Below are 12,639 nucleotides of genomic sequence, written 5' to 3'. Positions count from 1 at the left end.
CACAGAAAGAAAATTGGACCAAGATTATGATTCCACTCATTCAAGAGCCAAAAATTAATCATATAATTAATTCTAAAATATTTCAGGAAAAGCTCATTTGATATTAAAACTATTTTTAATGTGACACAAAACATATCTGACAATCCACACTACATTAGAAGTTCTTCTATGAGCAAAGGACATTCTGTAGAACTCCTATGTGGCAATCATCATGGCAGCACAGGTACAGATAAAGAAATGTAAAGGGTCCCTGCTCTAAGGGAGCTCCAAACGTCATGAATTGAAGATGAGTAAATCTCTCAGTAAAAATGTATTTTGAAGGTAGTGTCCATACTAGTTCTAGGCAGTTTTATATCAACTGGACTATAACATTTAAAAGTCAGTAACACTCTACATGGGACAAATTCTGGATTAATTGCACATTTAAGACATTTTTTTTAAATTGAAGAAGATGAATCAAAAATATTTCTACAGTATTTAGATAAGACATGTTATTTTTATTTGATACTGTTATATTGTTGTTGTCCTCCAGAAGCCCAGAGAATTTTATAGCTAGTATGTCAGTAATGCAACACACCAATACTCCAATAAAATAAATTGATAGCAGATGCTTTGCCTCTCATTTTTAGAGTCTGAATATATAGCCAAATTGACCCTCAGTAAAAACAGAATTGTTAAAATATCTGAAATTTAATCCAATGCTCACATTTAGTCACCATTTGTGCTGTCCTGTTAATTTCTCTGAGGTAATGGTAGCTATGACAACAAGGGGTAAAAAATCTAATATTTGCAGCTTTCAACTTATCTCTCCTTTTACATTACATTATTTATAGTGTCATACTTTAAAATATATGGAATTTTCACAAGGTTCATTTTCCAACAGGGGGAGACTATCCTGAGGTTTTCTAGGCAGTTTCATATGATTATCTTTCAAAATAATTTGGAGTACTAGAGTGTACATCTTGCAGGTCAAAGGCACAAAGAGTTTAAATGGAAATTTTGAAAGTAAAGAGTTGCTCTCTACTGATGAGTTTTTATTATATAATTCCTTACATTTTGTTGTCATTGTTCTGCTTTATAACAGGTGAATTTGGAGAGGTGTGCAGTGGTCGCTTAAAACTTCCCTCAAAAAAGGAGATTTCGGTAGCCATCAAGACCCTGAAAGTGGGCTATACAGAAAAGCAGAGGAGAGACTTCCTGGGAGAAGCAAGCATTATGGGACAGTTTGACCACCCCAATATCATTCGACTGGAAGGAGTTGTCACTAAAAGTAAGTAAAGTAGTCATAAGACTTGCATTTGTGTATGTTGAGCAGAGGTTGTTTAAACCCAACCCCAACCATTTAAGAATTTTGACTTTTCTTCATAAGTGTCTCAGTTTTATCAAAAATACTAATTTAGGAATTGCATGCCTTTCTCTGAAAATAGAGCAGACCTTTAGATAGTATTCTATTGACAGTACTCAAAAAACTGTAAAAAATAATAGAAGCTACACATTTAAAGGTACGCTGATTAGCAGATGGTTAAGAAGAGGATTGTGGGGGAACTCTCCGCTATGTAAGTAGCAAAGAAAAACAATGACTCAAGCTTGACAGGAACTCCCAGCTAGCTGCCTTTTCTTTTATTGTTCATCAGCTTTATTTAAGTTTCCAAATCTTTAACCTCCTCCCACCTCCTGCATCCCCGTCTTTAGGAAAATTATGGGAGTCTAGGAAATGCTTCTGAGCTGTACAGATTGGGATCACAATAGACCCAAGACCGTTTGTTGGTTCTCTATGGATTTTAAGTAGTTCTGAGCTAGGAACCCAGGTGGATTCTTCCTGCTCTGGGGAGGCTCTGGCTCACAGCCAATGATAGAGATGTGAACTTATTTCCATGGTGGTTTCTCCAGCAGGGCTCAAACGGGATCCTGTGAGGCAGATCTGTGATTTTTGGCTCTAATCCCTATGAAAGGCCCTTGAGAATACTCTGGGAGTTTTTCCCTCAAGATTTTGGAGCTCAGGATGAAGAATAAGCAGAATTGGCAGCAAACTCTTTAGAGTGAAAGACAACATATGGCAGGGAATTTGGCATCCTTTAGGGGATAATTCATTGGCACCACATTTACATACTCTATGGTTACCAACAGACAGATTTTTCATAATGATATTTCTCCTTAACATTATATAGAGCATTTTCCAAATGGCACTAATACTTATTCTCACTTTAGTGTGACTAAAAAGGCATTTCCTTCCTCATGAGAACATGGTTTAATTGAAATAGACTTTGATTTCCTTTTGAGTGTTCCTCTATGAAAAGTGGAATTAAGAATTTAACAATGTGAAATAGTTCAACCACATGTTGTAAGCCCATATTAATTCTTATAAGGCTTTTTTTTTTTTTTTTTTTTTTTTTTTTTGCCTATGTGCTCCACAAAACCAGTCCGTATTAATAGAAATATTCTGATAAAAAACATTTTTAAATGTTAAGTTAATAATTAATAAAAAACATGGGCGTAAGTAGCAAGGATTGGGAAAATGTATGAATCCTTTGTTCTTTCTGAGCAAGGCTATACTGTTTTCTATCTGTACAGTTATAGTATCATGTCTCGTTGGGATTTTAGTGTCATTTAGCCATTGAATGTTCTCCATTACACCTGCATCAAGTAGTTGCCTTTTAGCTCTTGAGCCTCCTGGGAAGAAGAGAAAACTCCTCTGTACTTATGAAGCCATTCTTCTAACTCTCAATTTTTACAAGTTTTTCATTATGAAGTATCTATTATGTGCCCACATTATACTATGACATGATTTCATTCTTACCCCCACCCTGCAAGTGCGACATGATAGTTTCTCTTTTACATTTGAACAAACAATAACTATAAAGGGTAATTAGCTTGTGTAACTAGAAAGTGCTAGAGGTAGCACTGGGAACTTGTTCTGTTCATTTCACCCCATCCCCAACTCTGAACCCAAATAGGTTTCTACTTGTCTTTTCCTGTATTCTACTTATTCTTTTATATCCTTACTTTAAAAATCTTCTCTAACATAGTGAGACATTCCTCAGTCTTCAAACATTTCTGGAACTATTAATAATCCTTAATATTTAAAACAGAGTATAAACTCTCAAAGAGGCAAAAACCCCTGTTATTTGATGACAAGTGACTAAAATAAATCTTGAATCATAATAGATACTTAATTTACCAATGTTGAAAAATAAAAAATTTATTGATGAAGGAAGGAAGGTAGGAACGTGGAAGGAAGGAAGGAAGGAAGGAAGGAAGGAAGGAAGGAAGGAAGGAAGGAAGGAAGGAAACAGCAATATCTTCTAACAATAGGTCTTTCTTTAGTATTTGATTCATTAAATTGAATACACTTTTCAAAGGAGTGCATTTAAATAACGACTTCTATCACCCAGAGAGTGATGAAAAAAATGATTACTTTTTAGCTTGAATAGAATAATAAACTAACTTCTTCAACAAGTATAATTAAGAAAAAAAGTGCACTAAAAGTCACTATCAAACAAATATTGGGTTCTAATTTAAGCTTACTAATAAAATCTATTATTTTGTCAGTCATGAGTTTATTTTTTTGTTTTCAGTGTTATGAATTATGAAAGCTACTCATTATATTTCCTGTTTCCTATAAATGCATTTACTGAATGATAAGCAACATTAAACTATAAATATTGTGGCAAATTTCCTTTAGATATAAAACTAAAACAATTAAATATAGATTATGGTAAACTGACAAAGAAATCTATGAAACAATCTCTAAGACAAAAAACGTAAAAATATACACTAAAATGACCATTAAAAATTGCAGATATTATATATTAAACATCTTATTCAAGCCTGACTCTGTAACATTCTAATATGGGTTACAACTGCCTTATTCTTAGGGTGAGAGTTCTAACTTTGATATATCTCCCTGGTCAAATAAGCATGTAAGAAGCTGCCAAATCTGACTATATAAATCCCAGTCATCTCATATATTGTAAATATAATAGAGTAGTAGCCCTAGAATTAGATTTTGAACTCCTTGGTGGCATATTTATAAGCTCTAAGTCTGGCACCCTGTAACATCTGAGAGGAAATAGAAACTCTTTACAATAAAGTTGATATGTTGTATTTAACACACACACACACACACACACAGCGATTATGTCTCCAAAAGAAGCTATTTATTCTACTGCTGTTGTTGTCTTTGTTTCCTGGGACTTCTAAAACAATCTACCTGCAGAGTTCAGAAAGCACATCCGTACATGCACACATGCACCTGCACACACAACTAGGTGATGCAGAGCTTATAATTTAATGAACCAAATAGTATTTTCAAAAGCAGACATGTCAATATCTAGATTAATAATCAATGATCTGAGTTCAAGTTCTCAAACAACCTTACTCCTCTGAGAACTCCTACAAATCAAACAATTTACAGATACTCATTTCTTCACTTGTAACATAAAATTAAAAAGTACTGCCTTACTATTTTCAGATACTGAAGATCAAATGAGATTATATAAGAATATATTAAGTGGCAAAAAATGGTGCAAATCTAAATTACTCCTCTGGTTGTTTGAGATTTTACCAATCAATCTGGGTGTATAGAAAAAAATTCTTGAAATTAATTCTTTTTTTTTTTTGCTCCAAGATAAATCTGTTTATTATTGTTATTCAATTGTGTGCTTTGAAACACTAGGTCTAATATAATGTATGATTTTCAAATCATTTGAAGAAATCTTTTGTTAAAGCTTTTTATTCAGTCATTATATTTTCATTTATTTGAGTTTAGCCACAAACAATTTTAATGTTTTTGAGCCTGATGGTCTTAAACAGGAGAAGGTGAGAGAGTCTCTGATCTTCAAAGTAGCAGAAAGCCGGGGGGGCACAGGCTCTGCTCAGAACGAGGCACTAACATGTGTTATCAATTTTAGCTTAAGTTCAAAAGGATAGAACTTGTTTCTAGCAAATGTTTGATATTTCTGCCATCACACCATTAGTCAAATAATGTTCAGACTCCAAGAACACCTTCCATTGGCCACTTTTCACCTAGTGAAATAGAAGGAGTTATATTGGATGAGATTAATGTGTTCTGTCTTGCATTATTTTCAGGAAATTTAAAAAAATTACCATGTAACTTACCTGTAACTTTGTATTATTGACGAATGTTATAGGCAGAACGTTAAGATGATTTTCATAATTAAAACCTATCTATATTGGCGTGAGTATCCACTTTCACCAAAAGCTTTGTCATTGGCTTCCACTTGCCTATTTCTCTGCACGTATGGTAAGGACACATTTCTGGAATAAGAGGTCATCATTTAGTAACAATGCCAAATTCTTGTTATTTTCTGTCTATTTATCTCTCATAATATTCTGAATTTATCTCAAGTGTACTACACTTCATTTCATCTTAAAAGACAATACATATGTTGTACTTACTTTACTAGTAATTTACAGAGATAGTTTGTTAGGATAACAAATTTTGGAAACCCTAATGACCCAAGTTTTATCATGCATTCATGGCTACAAATTGTTAAATGAGTTCAGAACATGACTGTCTAACCACATCAACAAAATTATAAAAATCACTGCTCCATATATTAGAAAAATACAAGACAGGGAATGTTATTTTTACATATTTAAACAGCTTTTGTTGCTTCTTCATCACTGTCCACTTATGTCCCTTGGATGAATTGGCCATTTTGACTTATAAAAAAGTGTGGCATTGTGTATTTTTCTCATTTATGTGGATAGGATGGTTTTCTGATATTTTTGAAAAATTAAGATCAACCTACAAAATTTGTTATAGCGCGATTTGCATGTGCCCAAAGAGCACTAGTTTACATATACAGTAAATATTCTAGAGAAAGAAAAAATATGATGTTGCACTAGTTTAGTGGCTGTCTGAGTAATTGTGGTCTTACACAACCTTTTCAGAAAGGGAGAAAAAGTATCGCATCTAAATCCTGAGGCTAGTAATATCTTGATACCAAACTATACAGCTATTATCAGAATGTATAATAACATTATTGTAATGCATAAACAAAAATTTTATAACACTAGAATAATTGTGAAGCCAGATCTGAAAGTGTATCAAAAAAGATATTACATTATTTCTAAAGTGTAGTTTATTCCAAGTATGAAAAGTTGGTTATTTAACAGTTCTTAAATAAGCTATTTTAATTTTAATTTTTTATTAGCACATCATACATAGAAAATGTGTATTCCTGATAAAGGTATGTGAACAGCCCCCAAACAAATACAAACAAACCTACAAACATCATATTTAATAGTAAAACTTTAAAAACATTTCTTTTCAAGAAAAAACAAAAAGCCTGTTTTTATTATTTCAATTCAATATTGTACAGGAAATCTTAAACCTTTTTTTTTTTTTTTTTGGCTTTTGCAAATAAATCAGCTCCTTTATTTGCATTATTTTGAACACTCTAATAATGACAGTCTTCACTGATATTCTTGAAATCCTGTTTGTTTTTTTTTAAAGAAACTTTTCAAATTAGACAAGCAAATAAATAAAAGGTAGAAAGCTTAGAAAGGAGAAAAGAACAAAACTTTTTATAAAATCAAACAACATATTCAGATCACTATGTACATTCTTTCCACTTACTGTATGATTTATATTACTGTGCTTACCTCATGACTCAAGTCTAGCGTAAGGGACAGTAAATTAGTTGTTATCTTTGATTATGTTAAATTTTGTTTCAAGTTAAGCATAAATAAAAATATTTTTCAAGCAGCCAAATGTAAAGCATTCTATGTGTTAGGACTATAGAGTACTGTTGGTTAAGGATGTCTTGGAGAAAGTGTTTCTCATCCTGATTTTGAAGAGAGAGATTTTCCCTGGCCAGTCTGAAATTATAGACCTAATTTGATCCATTGTAGCTGGCACACTGATAGGTGTTGGATTTAGAACTACAGACAAATGGGCTTAGTCTCTGCTGTCATTAACTCAGAGATGTAATAGGGGTCATTTCCGCAGAGTAATGTCTTGATTAAAATGGAATTTGGAAGACATTGTCCTGTACTTTTACAATGATTTAATGAGAAACCCACAGAAAAAAATACCCTAAGTCAGTTCAATATTTCATTTCAATATTTCAGTTCAATATTCATTACAATATTGTTATCAATTAGGTATAATATGTGAAAATCTATGAAATATTTTTTATTCTCATCAAAGATGATTCAAATCTTCTTTCCTGGAAATAGGCAAATTTTGTCAATTTTTTTCAACTTTCCATCTCCCGTTTGTTTTTTTTTTTTCCTTCCATCTTGACACTGATTATATAGATTGCTAGTGGCTAAGGTCAAAAGTTTGAATTTTATAATTTACCCTCATTAGAGCGTGTTCAATCCTTTTGAAAATAAGAGGTAAAGTGTTAGACCCAATTATTGTTGTTAATAGGGAGTTAATAGCATTTCCATTTGAAATTATTAAATGTAAATATTTCATATTTCAATATCTGACAAAGTTTATGTTTGAATGAAAATATTTTAATCTAGAAAACAAAATGTGTTAGAAAATTTCAAAGAAAATATCTTTATGACTGACTCTTTGTATATGTATATATATGCATATGTATGTGTATATATTTTATATTAATAAAATATTTTTTATTTTTTATATTTTTATTTATTTATATATTATATTTATATTTTATATAAATTTTTATATATTATATATAAAATTTTATATTTATATTTTTATTTATTTTATATTTTTATTTATTTTATAAATAAATATATATTTATTATATTTATATTAATAAATATATACACATACATATGCATATATATATATACACCTATACACTCTTTATAAGAAATGTGATTGAGAAAGTTTTGGTAAAACAGCTGGTGCTGAATCTGGAATTCTTAGACATTTTGAATCACATTTCTTCTGTCATCAAGCAGCAATTCAATGATTAGTAATAGCTCTGAGCCACTGGGGATAGTTGGGAAAAGGAACTGATTCTAACAGACTGATTTGCTTCCCTTTACTCTACAATTGTGAAAGATCACCATTTTATCTATACTCATAAATCAACTTGAGAACAAAAGTAAAACTCCACTGCAAATTTTGTGTTGCTCATTTTTGATGGTTTCATTTCAACAAGTCATAGAATAGTACTTTCATTGAGTTTAGTATGTATACCCAGATGTGTTTTGGGGTTTCTGAGAGCAGCAAATGATACAGGGTTTGTCTTGAGGAAGCCGATCATGTCATTTGTAAATCAAAATAGACCTGAAAGAGCATGCAAACTTGAGTACAAATACATGGCATAATGTGCAGATGAGCTGCCATTTTATAAATAATTTCCCACCACATTTAATGCATGTTAGAACTAGTTCTCGCCACTACTGAAATCTCCTTTTTCTTTAATCCTATTTATCATAATCAAAATCACAATGGAAGGGAAACTCTAAGTCAAGATACTATTTTCCAAGGTAGAATATTTGTGATTCTGTTTACTCTTTGTACATTTGGTTCGTAGAATCTTTGAACATAATTCAAAGCACATTTTCAGACTTGTCCATCTTGACTGATGTGTTTACAAATACCTGAATGATAGAGTTAAATGCAAGCTGATCTGATTTCTGAATGGTCATGGGGCTTTGACTTAACTGACTGGTTTGATTTTTCAGCTACTTTTATTTCATTTCCTAAACATTCCACTAGACATGCTAATGAGAAATGAAATGGTCATAATGCTGGGAGCCAGAAGGAAAGGAGTGATAAGCAAAGGTCTGAGTAGTATAAAAATGCAGTGACTGGCCAATGATATTCAGAGTTGGCGGTGTGAGGCAAAATATCTGTGACTGCATTTGAAGTATGCATTGAATTTTGGTAACATATCATTCCTCCCAGCACTGTATGAAGGAGGAAAGACAGAAACTGATGGAGATTTACAGAAAGCACACATATGCAGGATTTTATTCATTCATTCATTTACTCATCCATTTCATTTCAGGCCAGGCATCTAGAATCAAACAGTCTTTAGGGATCTGATACTAATTCAGGAGAGATCTAAGTTTCCAAGGAAATGGTGAATCTTACCTTTCTTTCTGAATATTTTTTAATCAAAGTTTAGTTGGAATTTTGATAAAGCAAGTTCTGGGGGCTCAAGGTTTTGACTGAAGCAATTTTTCAGATATTACTACATTAACTAGATAGATGTTTTATGGTGCCTTAAAAACATAAATCAGTGTTTTAATGGAAAGCATATCAATGTATTAAGTGGTTGTAACATGTATAAAAATTATCTCAGAAACTATAGAATTTAAATAGATTTTTTCTTAATAAATAAGACATAATTCCTGGAATATATTCAAATTACTGAATGTAAAAGTATAACCTTCATGATGCTAACTCATAATTTACATTCTGTATAAATTAGAGTTTTTACACATGAAAGGAAAAAAATCAAGAAAAGGAAAGTATTTTCTAGCATCAGAAGGCAAACTAGCCTCATGATAAATAAGACACATATGAGGAAAAATTAAAATTGTGTTATACAGTTAGGTGTACATTAATGTTTGTTTAAAATTTGTTGTTTGCTCATGAATTTTCAGTAGTACTCAAGTAGGACTCAATTCAGGTCTTCTGGACTTGGAAAAGGAGTGATTTTCCTTCCTGTAAAATGCTGGACTTATAACTAAAATAGTGTTATAATAATAATAAAGTAAGGGAATTACAGTGTGGTAATATGGTATAGGTTTTGAAATTAGAGGTGGTCATGTTTAAAATTTGCTTGACTACTATCTAATTGTATTACCTCAACAAGTTGCTTGAACCTACAATGTTTTCTGGATAGGAATCAGTAAAATTAGAATAATGTATATTGCTAAAGCATAAGTAAGCTGTGAGGATTAAGTGATACAACAAATGTCAAGTACCTAATGCAATGTTACATAATTCTAATCATGAAAAACAATTATCAGTATTTCCTTTATATCAACACATCCTTTTTTTGGTATTTTTCTTTTTAAAATGTTAGCTTTATATCATCTTCCTAGTTGTTACCATAATGTATACAGAATTATATTTTCAGCTTTGCATAATATTATGCTATAACAATTGTCTAACATACTACAGTCTTCAGGTCATCATTTTAATTTAAAATCATCCAAAGCTTTAACATGCAGTAACTGACTAAATCATTATCTGTAGTGGAACATTTGTTATATTCATAGCTCTGTGTATCCAGTATACTTAGCACCTTTGTGTCTGATGCTTTTCCATGTGTTACATTTTTCCCGCATTATCAGTTTCCGAAAGCGACAGCATAGTGTGTTTGGGTTGTGACTTTTAGCTTTATAACTCATTAGGTGTATGATGCCCAGCAAGTCAATTACCCTTCTGTGTCTCAGTTTTCTCATGTGTACAATGGAAATAATAATACTTAATATGTTAATAGATAAATTAATTACACCAGTATCTTATGCACAATTACTGTTATTTAAATACAGTAAAATGCTGGGTTAAAGGTTTCATGGTATTTTAGGCTACATATTTGCAAAATGGGTATTACAAGTTACTGCCAATAGCAATTTTAGTTTCAGTTTTATTTTCCGTTTAAACATAGCATTGATTTCATAATTTTTAAGTGTTAATCAAATATGGTAAATAATTATAACTGTTATTCTGAATTGTTTTGTAGAACTCATGTGTGGAATCCATAAAGGCAGGAATTTTGATCTACTTGCTCCCCACTAAGCAGCACAAAAGAGAATACCTACCACAGTGCCCTACACGTATATATGTGTATGAGCACACATAGCGCATATAAATACCCATAGAAAGAATAAATAAATGCTAAATTCCTAACGTTATCTTGGGCTTGAAGGCAGAACTATTTGGTGTTGAAGATTAGTGAGAATTTCATTAAAGAGAGGAAAGGGGCATATTTTTTCTTTACTTGAAAGACCTGTTAAATCAGTTTAGATACTATTGGTCATGGGCCTTTGTTCTGGAAACCAATCTTCTCCAATTTTTGTGGTTTTTAATGTTTTATTTTCTAATGAAACCTAGGGCTTTTTGCTGCAACTTATTGGAAGACAGGTAAAGTTCTTACATCTCTATAATCATCAGGTGTATCCAACTGTATTATATATGTTCATTGTATAACACTTGTTGAACTGTACTGATTAACTATTATTTATTATTTACTGTACACCTAGGTAAGCCAGTTATGATTGTCACAGAATACATGGAAAATGGTTCCTTGGATAGTTTCTTACGTGTAAGTAAGATGCACACACATACATATATATGAATAAATTGCTGAAAATGTTAGAGGCACCCTCCAACACTGTGCCAAGCAATTCGGTAATCTAAGTTTAAAGTAAAACTGCAATTTTCTGAGGCTAAATAGACAGAGGAGGGCTGTAAAATTGCACCTTTCTTTTGCAGCATTCGTATGTTAATGGTTTATATTTTTAAAACAGATTCGTGAATTCTTCTTCAAAAGAGTCTTTTTATACTGCCAAGATTCACACTCATTAAATAAAAATAAAAAAGAATCCTAAAGCAAGTAATAAAACCCACTGAAGACAGAAAGTCTCTTTTTTATTTTAAGTAATCTCAGTCTGATATAATTATTTAATCACAGTCTGATATAAGACAGACCATCTACTTTCCAAATAGTGCTGTCTACTCAGAAAATAAGCATGTGCTCTAATGCTAAAGTATATATAGTTTCAATTTAGATGTATCATTTTGGTGTTAGATATGTATATTAATTCTTTAGATTGGTAAGCTTTATACAATTATCTATCTATCATCTATCTGTCTATGCATCTATCTATCTATCTATCTATCTATCTATCTATCTATATTTTTTTGAGATGGAGTTTTGCTCTTGTTGCCCAGGCTGGAGTGCAATGGTGTAATCTCGGCTCACTGCAACCTCTGCCTCCTGGGTTCAAGTGATTCTCCTGCCTCAGCCTTCCGAATAGCAGGGATTACAGGCGCCCACCATCACGCCTGGCTAATTTTTGTATTTTTAGTAGAAATGGGGTTTCACCATGTTGACCAGGCTGGTTTAGAACTCTTGACCTCAAGTGATCCACCCTCCTCAGCCTCCCAAAGTGCTAGGATTACAGGCATGAGCCACTGCACCTGGCCATATTTTGACATACTATATTTCACCATATGAAAGTGTATATGTTAAATTTCCATCTATTTCAACAAATATCGTGTTCAACATTTTATGAAGTTCAGGACAATACCAATTACCAGTCATTGCAGGGTATCAGAAAAGACATAGGCCCTGTCCTGAAGGTGCTTTTGGTGCTACATAAATTGAGATAGGTAGATGACAGAAAGATAGAGAAATAGATAGATAAAATGCGTAGTATCATTCATAATCATGGAAGAAAATTTTAAATTTTCTAAGAGTGAGAAAGGATATGCTTTATATTAAAATCCATTACCCAAATAAAAATTTTAATAGCAATTATTTTCACAATCATTATTTCAAAAATAAACATTTTCAAAATCAAGTGAGTTAAAATATGATAAATATTATTTCAAAATTATTGTTTGTAATTAAACATGGACATTTTATATTAATGCATTATCTATACATTTTAAACCTTGTGTTTCTATTTTAATCCAAGATTAAATTAGATTGGAAGCTG

The 12,639-nt window shown here is 31.8% G+C and overlaps 1 protein-coding gene across 4 annotated transcripts in view; it reads left to right on the top strand.

Annotated features, from left to right (window-relative positions):
* LOC105477414 (EPH receptor A3) overlaps window positions 1-12,639 on the top strand; it is a 357,860-nt gene that overhangs the window by 299,888 nt on the left and 45,333 nt on the right. For all 4 annotated transcript variants that reach the window (XM_071092556.1, XM_071092557.1, XM_071092555.1 and 1 more), the window contains exons 11-12: window positions 1,085-1,270; window positions 11,179-11,240. In XM_071092556.1, coding sequence (XP_070948657.1) covers window positions 1,085-1,270; window positions 11,179-11,240 — 248 coding nt within the window. The remainder of the gene's footprint in view (window positions 1-1,084; window positions 1,271-11,178; window positions 11,241-12,639) is intronic.

Source organism: Macaca nemestrina, chromosome 2 (assembly GCF_043159975.1).
Source record: "Macaca nemestrina isolate mMacNem1 chromosome 2, mMacNem.hap1, whole genome shotgun sequence".
Lineage (NCBI taxonomy): Eukaryota > Metazoa > Chordata > Mammalia > Primates > Cercopithecidae > Macaca > Macaca nemestrina.
This window is presented reverse-complemented; position numbering and strand designations above follow the sequence as displayed.